General features: G+C 49.4%; 1 protein-coding gene across 1 annotated transcript in view; it reads left to right on the top strand.

Moving 5' to 3' along the window:
* Positions 1-23,485, top strand: part of ERBB4 (erb-b2 receptor tyrosine kinase 4) — a 538,583-nt gene that overhangs the window by 360,185 nt on the left and 154,913 nt on the right. The window contains exon 20 of the mRNA XM_054380880.1: positions 13,449-13,634. Coding sequence (XP_054236855.1) covers positions 13,449-13,634 — 186 coding nt within the window. The remainder of the gene's footprint in view (positions 1-13,448; positions 13,635-23,485) is intronic.

Raw genomic sequence — 23,485 nt, 5'->3', positions numbered from 1 at the left:
TGAAAATCAAAGCTCTAACTCCCTCCTTCTGAAAGGAACCTGCAGCTGAGGCTGTGTCTTGGTCCGGAGGAGGAGGAGACTAAGTTCTCTTTCAAACATTCCTGTGTGGTGACATTAAGGCACAAAGGAGGTCAATATCAAAAGAGAAGCTATTTATTAAAGGAGGAATTGAGAGAGAGAGAGGAGAAGAGCAGGAAAGAGATTCTATTACCACCCCCCCAAGACAATTGCATTGCCTGGAGGAAGTCCAAGGAAGGGTGCTGCTGCTTTGGCTTGGAGGAGAGGAGGGAGAGGGAGAGATGTCATTGTCTTGTGCTGTCCTCAGCTGAAGGAGGTGAGGAAGAGATCCCAAAGTCCAAATCCTGTAATGTTTTTCCCTTCTCTGAGCAGCTTCCAGCATGTGGTGTCTTCAGTGGAGTGCTTTTCTCTTGTCCAGGAGTGATTCTTTTCTTACAGCAGGCAAAACTTAGGGCATGGCATGGTCCTTCTGAGGAAGGGTGCTGGTGGTGGAGAGAGGCTTCCTGAGCTGCCTTCAGCTCAATTTAAGAAGGATATTGAGACACTTGAATGTGTCCAGAGAAGGGCAACAAGGCTGGGGAGGGGTCTGGAGCACAGCCCTGTGAGGACAGGCTGAGGGAGCTGGGGGTGTTTAGCCTGGAGAAGCGGAGGCTCAGGGGAGACCTTCTTGCTCTCTACAACTACCTGAAGGGGGTTGGTCTCTTCTCCCAGGCAACAGGCACCAGAACAAGAAGACACAGTCTAGAGCTGTGCCAGGGGAAGTTTAGTCTGGAGGTGAGGAGAAAGTTCTTCCCAGAAAGAGTAATTTGCCATGGAATGTGCTGCCCAGGGAGGTGGTGGAGTCACCATCCCTGGAGGTGTTCAAAAGGATTGGACATGGCACTTGGAGCCATGGTTTAGTTAGTCATGAGGTGCTGGGTGATAGGTTGGACTTGATGATCTCTGAGTTTTTTCCAACCTGGTTGATTCTATGATTCAGACTGGATGTTCAAGGTGGTGTTTTCTCCGCACAAGCTGGTAGTGATATTGACTCAGGGCTTTTATCCAGTTAATGGTACCTCCCCCTGGCCCACATTAATGCCTGTGGGGCTGCCAGCTGTGCTGTCAGTGGGCAGAGCCCTTCACAACCATCCTGTCTGTGTTGCACCTTCCAGGGAGTCCTTGTGCCTGCAGGGTGGGCTTTTGCCCCTTGCCCCTCCGCCTCTCACTCCTCCAACACACATCCCTGGGCTTATCAAGCCAGGAACAGATCTGATGCATAGTCCAGAGACCTTTACACCATCCCTCTGCTGGGCACCAATGGTCTTCTCAGGCAAAACACCCAGGATGTGCTTGCACCACACCTCTGAGCAGCTGAGCACCTGAGCAAAGGTGATTTTATCTTTGTTGATTTATATGTACAAGAGAGACAAGATTTAGTCTCCCCCAGGCTGGAAAGGTTTGTGAGCTGGGCAGTGGTACTGCCTGTTTGCCCTCCCTTTGGGATCCTGCTGTAGTGAGTGCTGGTTTAGGCTGCCAGTTTCAAACTGCAAACCTTTCTGCTGGTTGCATCAAAATGGTAAGGAACAAACTGCTTTTGACAGACTTCTGAAATAATGATGAGAGCAGTCCTGTGGAGAAGGACCTGGGGGTGCTGGTGGACAACAAATTCTGCATGGGACAGCAATGTGCCCTGGTGGCCAAAAAGGCCAATGGGGTCCTGGGGTGCATTCGGAGGAGTGTGTCCAGCAGATCCAGGGAGGTTCTCCTCCCCCCCTCCTCTGCCCTGCTAAGACCTCACCTGGAATATTGCATCCAGTTCTGGGCTCCCCAGTTCAGGAGGGACAGGGATCTGCTGGAGAACCAAGTGAGGGCTGCAAGGATGCTGGAGGGATTGGAGCACTGCCTGGTGAGGAGAGGCTGAGAGCCCTAGGGCTGTTTCTTAAAGTGAAAGATTGAACTAGAAGCACCAGGGGAGGTTCAGGCTGGATGCTAGGAAATATTTCTTCCCAGAGAGGGTTCCCAGGCATTGGAATGGTCTGCCCAGGGCAGTGCTGGAGTCACCATCCCTGGAGGTGTTCAAGCAGCCTTGGAGCTGCTGCTTAGGGACATGGTTTGGTGCTGACCCTGCAGTTCTGGGTGGAAGGTTGGACTGGATGAGCTTGGAGGGCTCTTCCAACTGGATGTTTTCTGTGATTTCTGTGATAACCCAGGCTACGTATGCAATAACTCCATTTGCTACCCAGCAGACCTCTGGTCAAGCTCCTCATTGCAAACTGAACTCAAAAAGCTCAAATGTCTTCTGTCCAAAAGAGGTCAAGCTCAGAACCAGGCACTGACAGCCTGCAGTCCCTCTAATGCTGAGAGTCTGTCCTGGCTCTGAAGAAGCACACATTTAACAGAGCACACACTGTTAGCTTCTCTGCTTAGGCACACAGAACTTCCTCAGCATGTCTGCCTAAAGCAAAACAAGCATGGGGTGGTTCCAAGGGGATGATGGTTAGTGCAGAATTACAGCTAACAGCCTGTTGGACTTACTTAATAATGTGGCTTTGTAGTGAAGACCTCCAGTTACTTCTTGCTGGGCCATCCAAACTTAGCATTTCCCCAAAGATAAAGTGATAGATTGTCTTTGTGAACATGCAGGATCCTGACCTGAAGGTGCATTTCAGTGCAGCCACCACTGCTGAACTGCATGCTGTCAGGTATTCCTCTTGCTTTGTGCTTGGAGTATGGACATGGATGAATAGAAAGATATTATTATTATTATCATTATTATTATCATTATTATACCATTCTTCATTGCCTTCTGGACCCTGCTTCTCCAGTAAGATCATACAATCACAGAATTGTCAGATAATGAAAGGGTTGTTCATGTTCATAGAACCACAGAATTGTCAGGGTTGGAAGGGACCTCAAGGATCATCCAGTTCCAACCCCTCTGCCATGGGCAGGGACACCTCACACTACAGCAGGTTGCTCACAGCCACATCCAGCCTGGCTGCAAAAACCTCCAGGCATGAGGCTTCCACCACCACCACCCTGGGCAACCTGTGCCAGTGTCTCAACACCCTCATGGGGAACAACTTCTTCCTAACATCCAATCTGAATCTCCCCACTTCTAGTTTTGCTTCATTCCCCCCAGTCCCATCACTCCCTGACACCCTCAAAAGTCCCTCCTCAGCTTTCTTGCAGCCTCCTTCAGGTCCTGGTCTCCTCAGAGACCTTATTGTTGAGCTAATGTGTTGTATACAATCTGGATGTTGTCAGCCTCTCTCAGGAGGGTTCAGAGGCAGAAGCCTGTTTCATCACAGGGTGTGGGCTGTGCTACCATGCTCACCTGAGTCTACAGCAGTAATCTCAGGGTGAAATCTGTCCTGGCAGCATTCAAGGGTTGTTATGAAGCAGTAAAATTGGTTAGAGAAGCTGTTACCAAGTCCCAAATGAGGCTTTTGCCATCAAGTGCCCTGTTAAATGTGTCTGCTCCTAATGACTATAAAATGGGCCTTGGAAAAACAGCTGTGGCAGTTTATGCTGTTACTGTCCTCCCTCTGTTTGCTACTGTCCCACTGTGGAACTCTGATATCCTTTGTTGGTCCCCATGGCTGCATCTTGTGTTTGGTTCTCAGAAATGGCTGAGACATTTCAGCAGCAGCTTGCCAGGGAGCATCTGCCTGAGTACTGAGAAATGGCAGCCCCAGGGCTGAGAGCTTAGCAGAGCTGTAAAGCAATCAGCCCCAGCATCCTGCACAGCAAGTACAGGGCAAACACAGCACTGGGGGGCTGTGGGGTGTGATAAATGCTGGTGAGGATGAGGAAGGGACTGGAGCACTGCCTGATGAGGAGAGGCTGAGAGGCCTGGGGCTGTTTAGTCTGGAGAGGAGAAGACTGAGAGGGATCTGATCAATGTCTATCAATAGCTGAGGGCTGGGGGTCAGGAAGGAAAGGACAGGGACAGGCTCTGCTCACTTGTGCCCTGGGATAGGCCAAGGGGCAATTGATGGAAACTGCAGCACAGGAGGTTCCACCTCAACAGGAGGAGGAACTTCTTCACTGTGAGGGTGACAGAGCACTGGAACAGGCTGCCCAGAGAGGTTGTGGAGTCTCCTTCTCTGAAGCCTTTCCAGCCCTGTCTGGATGTGTTTTCCTGTGTGACCTGTGCTGGATTCTCTGGTCCTGCTCTGGCAGGGGGTTGGCCTGGAAGATCTTTGGAGGTCCTTTCCAACCCCTAACATCCTCTGATCCTGTGTGTGTCTATGTTGTGCTGTCTCTCTGCTTAAGTGATTGTGCAGACTGCACAGGTTAAGTTGGCTGCAACCTCAAAGCCATGTGAGACCTAGCAGGCAAACCAAAGGCACTGGAAATCTGTTGGGCTGTAACTGGATCTGCTCTGAAGCAGGTCAGCCATGGGCCCCAGAGAGGCCACTAGAAACACTGGAAAATGAATGTCAAGAGCAGTGTAGGCACTGTAGCTTCTCTCCTGCTGCCACAGCACAGCTTGTTCTTGCAGGAAAAATGCACAGCACAGTGGGAAGTTAGCTTTTAAATGCATTTATTTACTCTGCAGTTATTAGGGGGAAGCAGGTGAATTGTTCTCTTCTGCCTTGTTTTGCTTGGTTTTGTTAAGTTTAAGAGCATTTTATGGTGGGAACAGTCTGGAGTAGAAAGCTGGGAAGCCAAAGACTTTTCAGACTGTCCCTGCTCACTAGCTCCTTACCTGTTCATCTGCCTTAAGTGGAGCACTGGAATTTACCCAGGGTAGATTCAGGGCTGCTCAGCTGTTCACCTGCCATAAGTGGAGCAGTAGAATCTACCCAGGGAAGATTCAGGGCTGCTCATCTGTTCATCTGCCTTAAGTGGAACAGTAGAATCTACCCAGGGTAGATTCAGGGCTGCTCATCTGTTCATCTGCCTTAAGTGGAGAAGTAGAATCTACCCAGGGTCTGCTGAATTGGGGCAGCAGATCTGTTACAGCTGTCTGGCACAAGAAGAATGTTTGTCCTTCCCTGGCTGTGAGGGGCTGCACATACTTGTGAAGCACTGGAAGAGGACATGGGTGATGTGTAAGTGAGCTGCTCCCAGTGCTCCCTGTACATTGGTGCTCAGAAAGCTTGTGTCTTAGAGAACAAGCCTTCAGAAAGAGCATTTGTTTGCTTCTGCCAGACTTTAGTGTGATGGAAGGAGGCAATCAGTGTTGCTTCACAGGCTGGTTCTCCTGTTGGGTGGTGTCTTCAGCAGCAGGAAGGTGAGGTTATCAAGCAGGCCATTAGAAGGTGCAGTAAGAAGAGTTCTGACCAGCAGGTGAGGGGAGGTTCTCCCTCTCTACTCTGCCCTGGTGAGGCTGCATCTGCAATCTCACGTCCAGTTCTGGGCTCCTTGATTACAGAGACGGTGAACTACTGGAGAGAGTGCAGTGGAGGGCCATGAAGGGACTGTGGCATCTCTCTCAGGAGGAGAGGCTGAGAGGCCTGGGGCTCTTCAGCCTGGAAAGAAAGACTGAGAGGGGTTCTTATCAATGCATATAAATACCTACAGGGTGGAGGCCATGCAGATGGGGCTGGGCTCCTCTCAGTGGTGTCCAGTGGTAGGATGAGGGGCAGTGAGTACAAACTAGAACACAGGAGGCTTCACTTGAACTGAAGGAGAAACTACTTTGAGGGTAAGGGAGAACTGGAGCAGGCTACCCAGAGAGGTTGTGGAGTCTCCTTTTCTGGAGACTTTCAAAACCTGCCTGGACACCTTCCTGTGCAACCTAATTTAGGCAAACCTGCTCCAGCATGGGAGTTGGGCCAGATGATCCCAGGGGGTGCCTTCCAACCCCTACCATTGTGTGACTCTGTTCTGGGGTCCACTACACAGTACAGGGCTCTTAGTGGCACAATCTGTTAACGTGTTTCAGAGGTTCTGTAAGCAGCTGAGGAAAGGTCCATTGACTGCTTCTGATGTTCAGATTTCCTTTGGAGTGTGGGTTTGAACTCAGTATGGTGATGGTTTGCTCTTAGCTCCTCCTGGTTTCAGGGCCCCAGGAGTCTCTGAGGTTGCCTGTAAGCCATATCCACCATCTCAGGAGTGGTCTGGACAGGGATGCTTGGCCATGTACTGAACTGGTGTTCTGACAAGGACATGTGCTGGAAGAGAACGGTGTCCTGGACCACGCCACGTGGAGAATAAATGGAGATAATGCTGGAGACTGGCTGGACATGTTTCAAGAAGGAAAAAGGCAGAGGAGCAGGCCATCCCCATGTGCCAAGAGATGAGCAGGTGGGGAAGAAGACTTGGCCTAGGTGGCTAGGGAGCTTTCACTGCCACCCAGGGGAAAGAAAGAGCTTACTGGCTTTGGAAGAAGGGGCAGGCAGCTGAGGAAGACTATAAAGATATTGTTGGGATATGCAGAGAGATAATTAGAAAGGCAGAAGCCTAGCTAGAACTTCATCTGGTACAGCTGTAAAAGGCAACAAAAAATGTTATTTCAAATGCATCAGCAACAAAAAGAGGGTCAAGAGAAACCAGAGTCCACAGGGCTGGGGATGGCTCTCTGGGAGCTATGACCTTGCCCTCCTTGTGTAAGCAGCTCTGTTACTAACTGCACCTGCAGCTGGGTCAGTGCTCAGCATTGTGCAGTGTAATTATGTCATGTAGAGCTGGGTATGGGAATCACAGGAGCTGAGCTTAACGAGCCAGCAATGTGCTCTGCTGGCCAATAGAGGCAAGGGCAGCCTGGGCTGGATTAGAAGGGTTGTGGTGAGTAGGTCCAGAGAGGTTCTCCTCCCCCTCTACTCTGCCCTGCTGAGGCCACATCTGTCCAGTACTGGGCCCCTCAGTTCAGAAAGGACCTCAGGGAACTGAATAAGACAGTCCAGCACAGAGCCACAAAGATGCTGAAGGCAGTGGAACGTCTTCATCACAAGGAGAGCCTGAGGGGGCTGAAGGCTCTGTAGCTTGCAGAGGAGGAGCCTGAGAGGTGACCTCATTGCTGGTGCTCAAGGTGTGCAGGGGGAGTGCCCAGAGGCTGGAGCCAGGCTCTGCTGGGTGATGCCCAATGCCAGCACAAAGGTCAGTGGTGGAAGTTGAGGCAGAGGAAGTTCCATGGAAACAGGAAGAAAATTTTTTTTCCCTGTGAGGGTGACAGAGGCCTGGAAGAGGCTGCCCAGGGGGGTTGTGGAGTCTCCCTCTTTGGAGATATTCCAACCCCACCTGGATGTGTTCCTGTGTGACCTGCTCTAGGTGCTCCTGCTCTGGCAGGGGGTTGGACTGGATGAGCTTTGAAGGTCCCTTCCAGCCCCTAATATTCTGTGGTTCTGTGATGATTCAACCACATTCAAAATGGGCAGAGCTGAGGACTGATCAACATGATCAGTCGAGGCAATCCCAAGCACAAATCCAGGCTGGGCAGTGACTGGCTGGAGAGCAGCCCTGAGGAGAGGGACTTGGGGGTGCAGGGGATGAGAAGCTCAACAGGAGCTGTCAATGTGCACTTGCAGCCCAGAAAGCCAACCAGATCCTGGGCTGCAGCAAGAGAAGTGTGGCCAGCAGGTCAAGGGAGGTGATTCTCCCCCTCTGCTCAGCTCTGGTGAGACCCCACCTGGAGTACTGCATCCAGTTCTGGAGCCTCTATTACAGGTGGGATATGGACATGCTGGAAGGTGTCCAGAGAAGGGTCACCAGGATGAGCGGAGGGCTGGAGCTGCTCTGCTATGAGCACAGCTTGAGAGAGTTGGGGCTGTGCAGTCTGGAGAAGAGAAGGCTCTGAGGTGACCTTATTGTGGCTTTCCAGTATCTGAAGGGGGCTACAAGAAAACTGGGAAGGGACTTTTTAGGATATCAGGGAGTGATAGGACTGGGGGGAATGGAAGAAAGCTGGACGTGGGGAGATTAAGACTGGACATGAGGAAGAAGTTCTTCACTATGAGACTGGTGAGAGCCTGGAATGGGTTGTCCAGGGAGGTGGTTGGGGCCTCATCCCTGGAGGTGTTTGCAGCCAGGCTGGATGAGGCTCTGGCCAGCCTGATCTAGTGTGAGGTGTCCCTGCCCATGGCAGGGGGGTTGGAACTGGATGATCCTTGTGGTCCCTTCCAACCCTGACTGATTCTATGATTCTATGATTCTATGATGTGATCAAAGAAGCATGTCTGAGAAACACAATACTGATTGGAATGTGGAAGGCTCACTTAAAGTCACTTGCTGCCCTGTTGGGAGGAGTCTGGGAGGACATCACAACAGCCCTGCCAAGCTGCTCTCACCATGAGTTGCCTTCTGCACTGAAGCTCTTCTTCACCAGCCTTCCCCTCAGATACATTACCACTGGAAGCATTGCTGGGAATGGAATAGATGTGCACAGCCTTGGTTTTGAGTGACCCACTGGAGATCTTGCAGTCCCCCAGCCTCTGCTGCTCAGGGCTGTCCACAGGCTGCAGAATACATCTTGGAGGTAAGGGCAAGCTGAGCTCCACAGCAGCTCCCTGTGCCTAAGCTGTCTGGCTCACACCTGCCCTGTGCGTGGCTGCCATGCACTGCTGGGCCAATTAGTACCTGAGAAGCAACAGCAAACAAATTCCAGGAGGAGATTTGGATTGGCTGGGGGTTACTCTTGTGATAAGACCCCTGCAGGTAAAGGAAGAAGGGTGCCTGATGTCCCACAGGAGCCTTTCAAAACTGTCACCACTCCTGTCATTTCTAGAGGCTAGTGTAAGCACATGATGTTACAAAGACTCTGACTCCTGGCAGAAAGATAAAGTACTGTGTCCTCATCATTCCTCTCCCCCTCCTCTCTTCTATTTCAATCTCCAAAGTTTGGAAGAGAAAGATAAAGTGGTCTGGGACTCAGTTCCCAGTCATATCCTGGGCTGCATCCAAAGCAGCATTGCCAGCAGAGCCAGAGAGGTGATTCTGCCACTTTACTCTGCTCTGCTGAGACCTCACCTGCAGTGCTGTGTGCAGCTCTGGAGCCCTCAACACAAGAAGGACATGGACCTGATAGAGAGGGTCCAGAGGAGGTCCACAAAAATGATCAGGGGGTTGGAGCAGCTCTGTTAAAAGCCAGGCTGAGGGAGCTGGGGGTGTTCAGCCTGGAGAAGAGAAGGCTCCAGGGAGAGCTAAGAGCAGTCTGCTGGTACCTGAAGGGGGCTCCAAGAAGGCTGCAGAGACTGTTTGCAAAGGCCTTCAATGACAGAACAAGGGCCAATGGCTTCAAAGTAGAGCAGAGCAGATTCAGATTGGATGTGAGGAACAAGTTGTGCAGCATGAGGGTGGTGGAGGCCCCATGCCTGGAGATATTGAAGGTGAGGCTGGACAGGGCTCTGGGAAACCTGATCTAGTTGGGGATGTCCCTGCTGAGTACAGAGGGGTTGGACTGGATGAGCTTTGGAGGTCCCTTCCAACCCAGACCATTCTGTGATTCTGTTCTAGACTTCCTATGTGACTCTGGACAGGAGGTTGTGCTTTTCTGCACCTCAATTTGCTGTACACTAGATTAGAATAAGCAGAGTTTAGAATCTCTCATCTAATCCTGCCAGTTGAATACAGAGACAAGATCTGCAGATGGAAAGCTACCAAGAGATGAGGGCAGTTGCAAGCATGCCAGGGTCAGGCAGCCAAGGTGCCTTACCTGCTTAAATGGCTCAGAAAATGTCCTTGGGAAACAAGCTGCAGAGTGCCTAAGTGCCATGGAGGTTGTAGCTCTAGGGTCTGTCATATCCAAACAGATTTTAAAGGAGGACTTCCTGTTCCTTATGTGTGGAGCAGATCTTTGAAATGCTGCTAAGTCACAATGTCTCTGTTGTTGTTGCCTGGTTTGTCTAATTGGGCTCTAGCAGAACAATTGCAATCTCTTTTCCTTTGTGTTGGAGTTGTGCTGGATAGATGTAAGCCTGAACTTAGCTCTCCTGTGGCTGTGAGTTCAATAAAAATAAGAACAGTTTTGCTAATGAGAACAGCTATGTGGAGCCAGGATTTGTGTTACCTTAGTATCCATTAGTGACTTAGATGGCTAATGAAGATTTCCTTGCTCCCTGTTGTGTGTCTCAATTAATTACAGAGCAGTCCATAGTATTCTATTAACAACATTTCTATCTTTTCTTGGAACTGTTGCCCAACACTCTTGGGAGAATCTGTGCTTTCCCATAACATCTGAAGGAGACAAATGGCTCTGTTTCCCTTTCTTCTTGGGCAGAAGAGGCTTTGCCTTGGACTCAGACAGGCTGGAAATGCCAAGTAGCTGGAGACTAATGGAGCATCTACCTCAAGGCTTTCCATCTGCTGCCTTTGCCAGCAAAAAGAATATATTGTCCCTGCTTTGATTAGGTCTCATTGTCAGGAGAAGTGCTCCTGGAGAGGCTCATACTTGTGCTCAGAGAGGGAGAGGGCACCACGTGCTATCTGGCCAGGCCCAGAGAGTGGTGGTGAATGGTGCCACATCCAGCTGGCAGCCAGTCACTAGTGGTGTCCCCAGGGATCAGTGCTGGGCCCCATCCTGTTCAATATCTTTATTGATGATCTGGATGAGGGGATGGAGTCCATCATCAGGAAGTTTGCAGATGACACCAAGTTAGGAGCAGGAGTTGATCTGTTGGAGGGCAGGAGGGCCCTGCAGAGGGACCTGGACAGGCTGGATGGGTGGGCAGAGGCCAATGGGATGAGACTGAACAAGACTAAGTGCAGGGTTCTACACTTTGGCCACAACAACCCCAAGCAGTGCTACAGGCTGGGGACAGAGTGGCTGGAGAGCAGCCAGGCAGAGAGGGACCTGGGGGTGCTGGTCGATAGTAGGCTGAACATGAGCCAGCAGTGTGCCCAGGTGGCCAGGAGAGCCAATGGCATCCTGGCCTGGATCAGCAGTAGTGTAGCCAGCAGGACAAGGGAGGTTATTGTTCCCCTGTACTCAGCACTGGTCAGGCCACACCTTGAGTGCTGTGTCCAGTTCTGGGCTCCTCAATTCAAGAGAGATGTTGAGGTACTGGAAGGTGTCCAGAGAAGGGCAACAAGGCTGGGGAGGGGTCTGGAGCACAAACCCTATGAGGAGAGCCTGAGGGAGCTGGGGGTGTTTAGCCCGGAGAAGAGGAGGCTCAGGGGTGACCACATTGCTCTCTACAACTCCCTGAAGGGAGGTTGTAGGCAGGTGGAGGTTGGTCTCTTCTCCCAGGCAACCAGCAGCAGAAGGAGGGGACACAGTCTCAAGTTGTGCCAGGGGAGGTCTAGGCTGGATATTAGGAGGAAGTTCTTCACAGAGAGGGTGATTTTCCATTGGAATGGGCTGCCCAGGGAGGTGGTGGAGTCACCATCCCTGGAGATGTTCAAGAGAAGCCTGGATGAGGCACTTAGTGCCATGGTCTGGTTGATTGCTTAGGGCTGAGTGCTAGGTTGGACTGGATGAGCTTGGAGGTCTCTTCCAACCTGGTTGTTTCTACGACTCTATGATTCTATCTATGCCCTTATGCCCCTGCAGGGGAAAAAAGAAAACATGAGGCAGACTGATTTTGCAATCTGAGATTGAATAATGTACCTGTCAACAGGTGGCCCTCAGTGACATTTCCTAGTGATGGCCCAAGACAGGCTCAGATAGCTTGCAGGAGACCTTATCTACACCAGTTTGCTCCCTCAGAGTCGTTCCTGACAGCTCCCCCTCCAGCCATCCCATTGAGCAGCCACCATTTATTCATTTATTGATTTCATTTCTTCTCATAGATTTAGGAAGAAAAAGGAAGGAGGTGCTCCCCCCCCAGTGGAGACCATCTGCTCTTTTCTTATTGGGGAAAAGAAAGCCTACAATTAGTGTCTTTTGGTTTTAACAAAAAAATAAAAAAAAGGAAAAAAAGAGGGAAAGAAAGAGAGAGAACTATTATGCAAATACTCTGCAATTGGGTTTCAAATATTCATTGTACTATGATGAGCAATTTCCTTTAATACAAACTCAACCTACTTGCCAGGACTTTTTTTTTTTTTTTTTTGGCCTTAATATAGAGAAAGAAAAAAACCCCTAAATAACAAAACAACAACTTTGATGAGTTGGGGGGTATGCTCTGTTCCTCATATGGCAACTTTTCCCCATCCCTCCTTTTTTTTCCCCTCTTTCTGTCTCCATTGGCACTCAGGCAGCTGTTTAAGTTGTCAGAAAGCTGTCACATATGTTTTTTTGAGAGAAAGAACCAAAATAGCTTTGCAAAGCTGCAGTTTCATCTCACTTTCCATTGTTCCACTGCCATGATGAAAGTGGTCTTGAAATGGAGAAGCTCAGCTTGGTGAATGAGAGAGAAAAGCTTTCTGCCTGCCTCTTTTGAATGCCAGTTGGTTGATGGCAGCATTAGCTCTAAGAACTGATGGGTAGGGGGTTTGTAAGGAGCTCCTGTGTTGCTTGTCAGTGGTATGAACTCTAGGGCCTAATAGCACAGGTGAGATGAAGTCCTTCTTATCCCTACTATGGGACAACTAAGCTTGCTAGGTGGCAGCCTCTGAGAGGAGATGATCAGGAAGAGATGAATAAAGAGTGAAACAAAGTCTTGTGAGAAACACTGAGCAGGATGAGGGAGGTGCCCATCCCCCTGTGCTCAGCTCTGGGCCCTCACTGCAGGAAGGACATTGAGGGGCTGGAGCCTGTCCAGAGAAGGGCAGGGAGGCTGGAAAAGGGCCTGGAGCCCCTGGGCTAGAGGAGGGGATGAGGGAGCTGGGGGTGTTCAGGCTGCAGAAGAGGAGGCTGAGGGAGACCTCATTGCTCTCTGCAGCTCCCTGAAGGGAGGTTGGAGCCAGGAGGGGACAGCCTCTGCGCCTTGGTGGCAAGGGACAGGAGCAGAAGAAATGGTTCCAAGCTGCAGCAGGGCAGGCTCAGGCTGGATGCTAGGAAATATTTCTTGCCAGAGAGGGCTCTCAGCCATTGGAATGGTCTGCCCAGGGCAGTGCTGGAGTCAGCATCCCTGGAGGTGTTCAAGCAGCCTTGGAGCTGTGCTTAGGGACATAGTTTGGTGTTGCCCCTGCAGTGCTGGGTGGAAGGTTGGACTGGATGATCTTGGAGGTTTCTTCCAGCTGAATGTGTTCTGTGATTCTGTAATGCATTGTGCAATTCAGAAGGCTATAAGCAAAGGCTCTAAGTGCATACTGGAAAGTCTCCAGAGAAGGAGACAAAGGCAAGGAACAGGGGCAGTGGGTATAAACTCCAGCATAGGAGGTTCCTCCTCAACATGAGGAGGAACTTCTTCACTGTGAGGGTTACAGAGCACTGGAACAGGCTACCCAGAGAGGTTTTGGAGTCTCCTTCTCTGGAGTCTTTCCAGCCCTGTCTGGATGTGTTCCTGTGTGACCTGTGCTGCTCTGGCAGGGGGTTGGACTGGAAGCTCTCCAGAGGTCCCTTCCAACCCCTAACATCCTCTGATCCTGTGGTCACAAACTGCCAGTGAAGGATTTGCCAGAATGAGATGATGTTTTTCCAAGGAGGTGGAGTAACTGAGTCACTTTTGTTGTTACAGGAAGCTCTGATTATGGCCAGCATGGACCACCCACACCTGGTTAGACTCCTTGGTGTCTGCCTGAGCCCCACCATTCAGCTGGTCACTCAGCTGATGCCCCATGGCTGCCTGCTGGATTATGTTCATGAACATAAGGATAACATCGGCTCCCAGCTTCTGCTGAACTGGTGTGTCCAAATAGCTAAGGTATGTGGCTCCTACTCTTCTTTTTGTGTCATTTTCATGACTAACTGGAAAACAGGACATGCAAAAACAATATACCAAAAAACCACCCTGAAACAACAAGAGGTTTGGTTGTTTTGGGAGGGTTTGTTTCATGAGGAGTTTTTTAGGCACATTTGTGCTTCCGAGAAGGTTTTGGTATTTCTTGAAATACTATTTTGGCTGCTTGCAAGGTTGTAGACTGCTTGTTAATATGTAAAGCAAAGTGGTTTTCTGGACTGTCTTTCCAACTCAGTGCTAATGGGGGAGGGGAGGCTTTCAGGGGGGAAAAACAAAAAAGCAGGTCCTGTGTGGCATCTGGGGTGTCGATCACCAAGTGAGTTTTCAGCCTCTTGTATTGTTCATTATTCATAGCTACTGATGTAAGCTGGTTGTAGTTTTCAACCTTTCTCAGTGTGCATTGCAAGTTTAATTCCTGATATGCTATCAATTGTCAGCCCACACACTGCCAAGAAGAGAAATATTCACTTTGTGTCACTCCTTTGGGAACCACCACAGTTCTGCTGTGTTTAAGACCTATCACAACAGCTGAGGCTGGAGGGTAACATTGCTCCTCTCTGCAGGATGGGAAATTGCAGGGGCTGGATCCTGCTTTGCTTGCTGTGGCAAAATGTTCCCTGCTTTCCTCTGGGCTTTTAGGAGCAAGAGCTCTGTTATCTGTTATCATTCAGATACAGGCTGCACCTCAGCTGAGGCAGAAGGGTGTAGGTTGTTGTCATGGATTGAGCTGAACCTGCTACTGTTATCCACACCATGCTGTTGTTATCCACACCATCCTGCCTCATGCCAGCTTCCAAAATGGAAGTGCTGACTGGAGCAAAGCCTGATGGATCTTGAAGTTCAGATTGCAGCATGGGAGGCTTCCCATACTGGTTGCTGCTCCTGGGTTCCATGTCTTAGGTGCTGCCTCCTTTCTGCAGGCATGGTGGTGGAACAGGAGGGAGTCAGGTAGCTCTAGGTTTGGTTTTCTGCTTTATGCTGTTTTTTTCTCCTGTACTTCACTGCACTGCTTCTGCAGATAGGCTAAACTAAGGTAATCATGCATTGTATTATTAGATTAATTAGGCCATTGGCTAAGGTAGCTAGCTGTGCATTGTGATGATGGTATCTTATGTTATATTAAACTCTTACCTCTTTATCTCACCCCTGAATTTGGTGTGTTACTTCTCCCCCCAGTTTTGTGTTGGGGAACAGGCAGCTTATCCCTTGCACTGAACTGTCACACTCAGCTTTCTCCTTCCTGCTCCCCATCAGTGTTCCCAGAGGTGATGCTGTTGCTCCCAGCCCTGTGCTGTCTAACACACAGAGGTTTCAGTTCCTGGCAGCTCTTGCAGAGGATTCTATTGTGTGCAAGGTGGAAGCTATGAAATAGGCTTCCTGAAGCTGAGGGATTTTTGGGTTGGGTTGCAGTGCTCACTGCTTCTTTATTGCATTCAGCTCCCATCCTTTTCTGAGCAGGCTCCTAGCCAGGGCAAATTGGCTTTGAAGTCAGTGGAGCTTCAGGAAGTGGTTCTGTCTGAAGGGCTGGGCTGCAGGAATTTGCCATGGTAGTTGACTGGGCTACTTTTTCTTTACATCTGTTTCCTGTAAACATAAAGAGAAAAAGAAGAAAAAAAAAAGTTCCATTAAACTCTTATCTTGTCTCTTTATCGCACCCCTGAGGTATGTGTGTGAGGTCTCCTCTCACTTTTGTGCTGGGGGAGCAGGCAGTTTAGCCCTTGTGCTAAACTATTACAGTCATAAATGCAGCCTTAATGTAACCCTTGCACAAAGCTTTCCCTGGCTTTTAGCTATGTTTAGGTACTGGGTGTTGTGCAAGTCAGTTGCAAAGAATAACCAGAGAGCACAGAGGGTCACAAATTTTACCCATTTTAGACACTGTTTTTCTGCAACCAGAGTTTTGTACAATGGCATTCCTACCAATGACAGTCTGGAACCCACTTTTTATTTAGAGTTAGTTAGGAATTATTTAAAGTTTAGATTATTATGGTGAATATGCTTGTTACATACAAATGGGTACCACAGACTGCCCTCTGACAGAAAGTCATCAACCTTTGGTGATGTGGTGGGTTTGGTAATCACTCCTCCAAAGTGAATTTGGAGAATTACCCCCAGAATAATTCACCAGACCAGCTCAGAAGGTTTTGGAGACAAATCAGGCTCTATTTACAAGCAAACTAAAATCTAGAAACATGAAATGCAATGAATATGTACAAAATACATATATTCACATATTTTTACAATTTATAAACAACACAGAGACCCCCTCTGGAGAAGGACAGGGGGCTACCAATAGCTACCCTCTCTCTGCCCCCCCTCCCTGTAGAAGGGAAAGAGGAGGAAAGGAGAAAGCAGAGAGTGTAGCTTTTTGGTGCTTAGCCACAGCAAAGAACACAGCCAAGGTCAGCACAGCCAAGCAGAAGCCACCAGCTAGTATCAGTTAGAGCTAGAGCCAAGAAAGAGACAGAACACTTTATGCAACTAACTGTGCCAGCTAGCAAGGCCAGTGGAAGTGTTGGGACCTTATCAGTATTTTCCTTTTCCATCTAATGGTAATTTATTTACCTTTCTGCTATTTTCTGTGGAATCTTCCTAGGCATCAGCCTAAAACTGCCACAGGTGAATTTGCTACAATATCTATTACAAAAATCTTAATTCAAGTTGTAATGATAAACTTTTATCGCTGGAGAGAAACCTGCAGGTGCAGCAATTGGGTTGCTGGGCCAAAGAGCCATCAGGTAAATGATCACTTCTTTTAAAAACTTAGATACCAAACATTTTCTTACAAACGTGAGAAAATTAAAGACATTCAGCTAGCCCTGAGGTTTTGTTCAAGGAGAAGGAGGAGTTTGAGGCTCCTCATGAATAGGGACTGTTTTCTTTCTGGGATCAGAGCTGTTGTCAAACCTGCCTGCAGGTGACTGTAGATGAAGTAGCTGGAATGCTGAGCAGAGGGGTGATCCACAGAAGACTTGGGGGCAATCACAGAATTGTCAGGGTTGGAAAGGACCCCAAGGATCCTCTAGTTCCAACTCCCTTGCTATGGGCAGCAACACCCTCCACAAGATCATGTTGCTCTGAGCCACAACTAATTCACAATCCCACATTCTGATGTTGCAGCATTTTGTAGATGTGTTAAGTTGTTTTTGTTTTTTTTTTTTTTCTTCTGTGCTGTAGTGGTAGAGCAGCCAGAGCTGCACAGAGTAATGTTGGAACACACTGCTGGGGATTGCCTGCATATGGGGATTTGCAAAGGATTATTCAGGGCTGTTATGCAACCAGGGAAGGTGGGGGAGAAAACACAGATTCCTAATGGAGTCCTTTATCTCAACACAACCTCGTTCCCATCTGTTCTCCACTCCCTTGACTGGCAGTGGCTGTTGATATTTATTACAAAACATATACACAGTGGCATAGGTGAGAAGAGAATCCACCTTCCTTCTCCCTCTGTGCAGGCAGATGGCCACTGACTCATCCTCTTCTTGCTTTGCTGTGGGACAGCTGATTTAGTGAAGCTTACAGCTGGCATACCTGGGGAAGGCAGGTCCTGGTTTTCCCATGGTGATTCTCGGCACAGTGAAACTGGTTCTAACTGGTTCTTCTCTTTCCAAAGGCCTGCAGGGACAGGACGAGGGACAATGAATTTAAACTAGAGAAGAGCAGATTTAGATTGGATGTTAGGAATAAGTTCTGCACCATGAGGGTGGTGGAACAGTGGAACAGGGAGGTGATTGAGGCGCCATCCCTGGAGATATTCAGGGTGAGGCTTGATAAGACCCTGGGCATCCTGGTCTGGTTGGGGATGTCCCTGCTGACTGCAGAGGGGGTTGGAACAGCTGATTTTTAGATTCTATGATTCTGTGATGTACAGGAGAAAAAGTCTGAGATCACCAGACATGGAGTCCCCTTATCCCAAAGTGTGGAGTAACTGTGCTAGTGCCCTGCTAACAGCAGAGAAGTACCAACACTTGTTTTCCACTCCTCTGTCACATGTAACAGTGTCTAAGTCAGCCTGCAAATAGGAAAGATTCCACTTGCTTAACAATAGATTGGTCTTCAGAGGAAGGGATGCAGAAGGTGGCTGTTGCATCAAGCAGAGGTTTCCACTGGCTGCAGGAGAGGGCTGTGTACCCCACATATCTGTATCCATTGTGCTCACCTTCCAGGCTCTGCCACATGCCTTGAAAGTGTTTCTCCACCTCTGTGGTGGGTTGGAATTACCCCCAAAATAAAGTTGCCAGACCAGCTCCGTTGGAAAGTAGATGAAGCTCTATTTACAAGCACGCTACAATCTAGAGATATGGAATGCAATGAATATGTACAAAATATCCAGTATTTACATATATTTACAATTTATAAACAGCACAAGAACCCCCCTGGACAAAACCTGGGGGCTACCAACAGCTTCCCCCTCTCCACTCCCTTCCCCCACCCTATACAAGGGAAAAGAGAGAGAAGAGAGCAGTGAGTAGGTTGTTAGTACTTAGCCACAACAGGAATGCAGCCAAAGTCAGCAATAACCAAGCAAAAGCCACCAGCTGCTATCAGCTAGAGCCGAGAGCTGAGAAAAAGAGAAAGAATTAGTTGACACAACTGACTTTCTGTCATTATCAGACCAAAGGCATCATTTAGACCTTATCATTATTTTCCCTTTACATCCAATGGTGATTTATTTACATTCTACCACCTTTTACTCAAAATCAGTGGAAAACTTTCTAGGCATCAGCCTTAAACTGCCACAACCTCTTGCTTTGCCTTCTGGGAGTGATTGGTTGTTCCTGTGTGAAGGCTACCAAAGCCATGATTACCAATGCAGCAGGCAAAAGCCATAAGCCATCCCTTGCTCCTATCCTCCGCTCTCCAAAGCAGCTGCTGGTCCTTTGTCAGACACATCCTTCAGCCTTCCCTCTGTGTACAAAGAGAATTTTCCCCAGCAGGCAGAGGGCTGAAGGAGTGGGAAACACCTGGGTTCCCAATTTCAGGCTGATCTTCAGGAACCTCTTGAAATGGTGTTGGTGCTGCAGCAGCCTTCCGTCCCTCCCTGCTGCGCTTCCCCCATCTGCCAGCCTGCAGGCATTTGTTTATCGAAGGCACTGCTTCAGAGGTCACTTGCTCTGCCAGGCTCTGCATTTCCGTATGTCTCCACTTCTGCACAAACTGCTTAGGCACTGTGCCTGGCTGCCAGCCCTGCATATGGCTCCAGAGATCATTTCTGCAGGCTGAGGATAGGGCAGTTATTAAGTATTATCTACTGCCAATTGAAAAAAAAAAAAAACTTGGATGCCTTTATTTTTGCTCATACAGCTTGTGTTGAATTTCCTCTGTCTGTTTTATCGTGGTAGGGTAATTGTGTTCTCTTTCCAGGAGCTTTAGACTCTCATTTTATGGATGAATATTATAAAAACAGAGTAGCCCCAGAGCATCCTGCATAAAACGTGGCTGTTAGCAGCTGTGTCTGACAGGGCTCTTCCCTTCTGCTTTGCATATACAGGAGGCATCTCCTGGTGTCTCATTTCCATGGCTAGTGTCTCACTTAGGGACTCAGTGTTCTACCCTCTCACCTCTGAGTTCTATGGGTAGTGTCTCACTCAGGGACTCAGTGTTCTACCCTCTCAGCTCTGAGTTCTATGGGCAGTGTCTCACTTAGGGACTCAGTGTTCTACCCTCTCAGCTCTGAGTTCAGCTCAGCAATGTTGTGTGAAGTTTGAAGTCCAGGAAAGCAGTAATCTGTGGTCATGTATGAAGATAGCTTCCTAGAGCTGCTGCCCAAACACATTCCTTGGCAAGCTGCAGGTATGGAGTTGAGGACATTCTCATGGTAATGCATTCAAGAAGAGAAGAAACATCTGGAGTTTACTAGGCAGAAGTTGGTTACACTCTGCCACAAGGTGAAGTTAACTATAAGCCACCTGTCTTGGGGCTGTTTAGGCTGGAGAGGAGAAGGCTGAGAGGGATCTGATCAATGTCTATCAATAGCTGAAGGCTGGGGGTCAAGTGGAGGGGGCCAAGCTCTTTTGGGTGGTGCACAGCAAGAAGCCAAGGAACAATGAGACAAACTTGAACAGAGAAGGTTTCAGCTCAACAGCAGGAGAAACTTCTTTGGTGTGAAGGTGCCAGAGCCCTGGAACAGGCTGCCCAGAGAGGTTGTGGAGTCTCCTTCTCTGGAGCCTTTCCAACCCCACCTGGAAGCATTCCTGTGCAGACTCCCCTGGGTGATGCAGCTCTGGCAGGGGGCTTGGGCTGGATGAGGGACCTTTGCCTGATCCCAAGCAGACATGGCAGAGCAAGAGGGTCATGGTTTGAGGTGGGTGCCTTTTTATAAAAAAAAACATTGAGTTGAGTCCTCTAAGGGGACCAGAAAGGTCCAGGAGCTGGACCTGGAAAATTGTAACTTCGTTATTCAATCCTGAAGTTCCCAACTCAGTCTCTTCCTCCCTTCCTTTGGCTCTCTGGAGGGAGTCCTTAGCTGGTAGCATGGGGGAGTAAACCTTTTTCTGACTTTCAGAGGCCTGACTAATTTTCTCCTGTGCAGTCTTGGACTGCTTAGGCTAGGGAGGAAATGAGGGGGGGAAAAGGAGCATCTTGGGTTTGTGGTTTATTCTGGTTGGGGGGAAGGTTTCTGGGGGGTTGTCATGTATCCTGTATATCTATTAGGTGTTAAGGATTCATGTGTTCTGTGTTTTCCTGTATATTTTTGAGTATAATTCTGTATTTCTCTCCAATTCAGCAAGAGCCTCTTTATTTTACTTCTTTGGGGAGTAAAAGTGTTTCTGTCTACTCTAAAAACTAAGACAGAGAGTGAGAAGGGAACAGCCTTCCTGCAATGCAGGAGCTTGCCTAAGACCCCCTGGCCTGTGGAGGAGAGCCCACCTCTCCTGGGTCTTAGCTGGTGCCCCACTCTGTTCTGCTCTGTATCCCTCAGGGGCTGCCAGGCCTGTTTTTTTGCCTTCTGGACTATGATCATTCATTTTTAACCCTTCAGAATGCTGATGAGGTGAAGCAGGGGTAGACTGGTACAGTGGAATGTCATGGAAGGAAAATCAAGTACTTGAGGGGATTACTTTTTATACCTTTTCAGTGTGAAAGAAGTCTCAAATTACCTTAGCTAAAGCCCTGCACAGCATCAGTTATCTGGGTGGGCAGGAAAACAATGTCGGAAAACACTCCAGGAAAGGAAAGCAGAAAGGAGCCTGGCCAAGGAATTTGAATGAAGCAGGTGCACAGTGCAACTCTGTGGAGTTTTTTATTCTGGCACACTTGCAGTCATGCTTCTCTTTAAGGATTCCCTGCCAGCAGTGCAGATCTGCAGCTGGGAGTCTCCAGGAGCCATGAAGCCAAAGGCACTTGCAAAGCCTCCTGACCACGCTGCTCTCTTTCCTTTTTAAGCTCATGAGAGTGCAGTGCCCTTCTGCAGTTCTCCTGGCACCTCCTGAAGCCTCTCTCTATTCCAGGCTTTTTAGAAAAGTGCATTTCATTACTGACCAAGGCAGTGCTTCTCAGCTGGATGCGAGTTCACAGGCTGTGTGAACTTCAAAGGACTTCAGCCAGACTTAGGCTGAGAGCTGGGCAGGGAGAAATGGAATGAAATGCAACAAGGGCAAGGGGGGAGTTTTGCATCTGGGCAAGAACAACCTCATGGAGCAGGAGAGATGGGAGACTGAGCTGCTGGAGAGCAGGGAAGCGGAAAAGGACCTGGGGGTCCTGGTGGGTGCGAGGTTGCCCGTGAGCCAGCAATGTGCTCTGGTGGCCAAGAAGGCCAATGGCATCCTGGGGTGGATTAGAAGGGCTGTGGTCAGTAGGTCCAGAGAGGTTCTCCTGCCCCTCTCCTCTGCCCTACTGAGGCCATAAGTGGAATATTGTGTCCAGTTCTGGGCCTCTTAGTTCAAGAAGGACCTCAGGGAACTGCTTGAGAGAATCCAGAGCAGACTCACTAAAATGCTGAAGGCAGTGGAAGATCTTCCTGATAAGGAGAGCCTGAGGGAGCTGAGGGCTCTGTAGCTTGGAGAGGAGGAGCCTGAGAGGTGACCTCATTGCTGGTGCTAAAGATGTGCAGGGGGAGTGCCCAGAGGCTGGAGCCAGGCTCTGCTGGGTGATGCCCAATGCCAGCACAAGGGGCAGTGGTGGAAGTTGAGACACAGGAAGTTCCATGGGAATAGGAGGAAGAATTTTTTTTTCCCCTGTGAGGGTGACAGAGCCCTGGAAGAGGCTTCCTGGGGAGGTTATGGAGTCTCCCTCTCTGGAGATATTCCAAACCCACCTGGATGTGTTCCTGTGTCACCTGCTCTAGGTGCTCCTGCCCTGGCAGGGGGGTTGGACTGGATGAGCTTTGGAGGTCCCTTCCAGCCCCTAACATTCTGTCATTCTGTAATTCTGTGACTTGTGATCATTTATGCAACTTGGAAGCTGATCCTGAAGCTGGTGCAGTGCTCCCCCCACAAATCCAATGGCTTTCAGTGTGCACTTCTCATGCATGGAGTGAGGGAAGCTCTGAGCAGGCAGGACTGCAGGCAAGTGAGGTGCCCTTGGCTGCACTGTGGGGTGAGGAGCCTGTCTCTGCCATCAAGACTTGATGGATTGGCAATGGCTTGTTAGAGACAGCTTTTGTTATCCTGCTGCAGATGGGATGAGAGAGAAGCTGTCTGAAGTGGGGAGGAATCAGGAATGGCTGGACAGGTTGGGAAGAGGTGGAGGATGGTGGCTGTGGTTCAAGGTCTTTCTTTTTCGTTAAAGGAGCCTACCCTAGAGCTTAGAGACTCCTCCACGATGGAGTGAACAAAGGACTTAATGACAGTCATCTATCAGCTGTCTGCATTTTCAGCTTTGAGATGTCTCTATTCCCAGAGCCCCTCGCCATGACATGGCTAATTGTATCATTATCATGCTATCCCCCTCCTGATGTGCTCACCCTGGCAAGGCCCAGGGCTGAGGGCTGTGATAATTATCACTGCAAGCAAGTCCATTACCATCCCTGCAGTTTGCTGCTGTGAGCCACTTGCTGCCTTCCCGGTCTTGGAGCAGCCAATACCAGGGCGAGGTGCTGGAACAGGTTGCCCAGGGAGGTAGTTGAGTCCTCCTTCCTAGAGATATTCCAGGTAAGACTCAGTGAGGTGCTGGGCAACCTGATCTAGTTGGGGATGTCCCTGCTGACTGTGGGGAGGTCAGACTGGATGAACTTTGGAAGTCCCTTCTGGCCTGGCCCATTCTATGATTCTATGATCACACCAACTCACTCCTGCAGCTTCCTGGACGGGGTGCTCTGCTTAGGGGCAGAAGCCTCCATGCCACATGCAGGCTCTCCCAGGTTATTAGTCTTGGAACCGTAGAATCACAGAATGGTCTGGGTTGGAAGGGACCTCCAAAGGTCACCCAGTCCAAGCCCTCTGCACTCAGCAGGGACATCCCCAACTAGATCAGGTTGCCCACAGCCCTGTCCAGCCTCACCTGGAATATCTCCAGGGATGTTTGCATACTTTCATTTCCACTCCCACGTCCTAGTGACCCTTAGATTTTTTCTGTTCACTGCTCAGACACTGGCAATGCTCTGCAGGTGGTTTCCTAGCCTGCTGTCCTCATGCTTCGCAACGCTTCAGAGAATCACAGAAAACATCCACTCAGAGGAGACCTTCAAGCTCATCCAGTCCAACCTTCCATCCAGCACCAAACCATGTCCCTAAGCAGCAGCTCCAAGGCTGCTTGAACACCTCCAGGGATGGTGACTCCAGCACTGCCCTGGGCAAACCATTCCAATGGCTGAGAGCCCTCTCTGCCAAGAAATATTTCCTAACATCCAACCTGAACCTGCCCTGCTGCAGCTT

This window comes from Indicator indicator, chromosome 5 (assembly GCF_027791375.1).
Source record: "Indicator indicator isolate 239-I01 chromosome 5, UM_Iind_1.1, whole genome shotgun sequence".
Classification (NCBI taxonomy): Eukaryota; Metazoa; Chordata; class Aves; order Piciformes; family Indicatoridae; genus Indicator; species Indicator indicator.
This window is presented reverse-complemented; position numbering and strand designations above follow the sequence as displayed.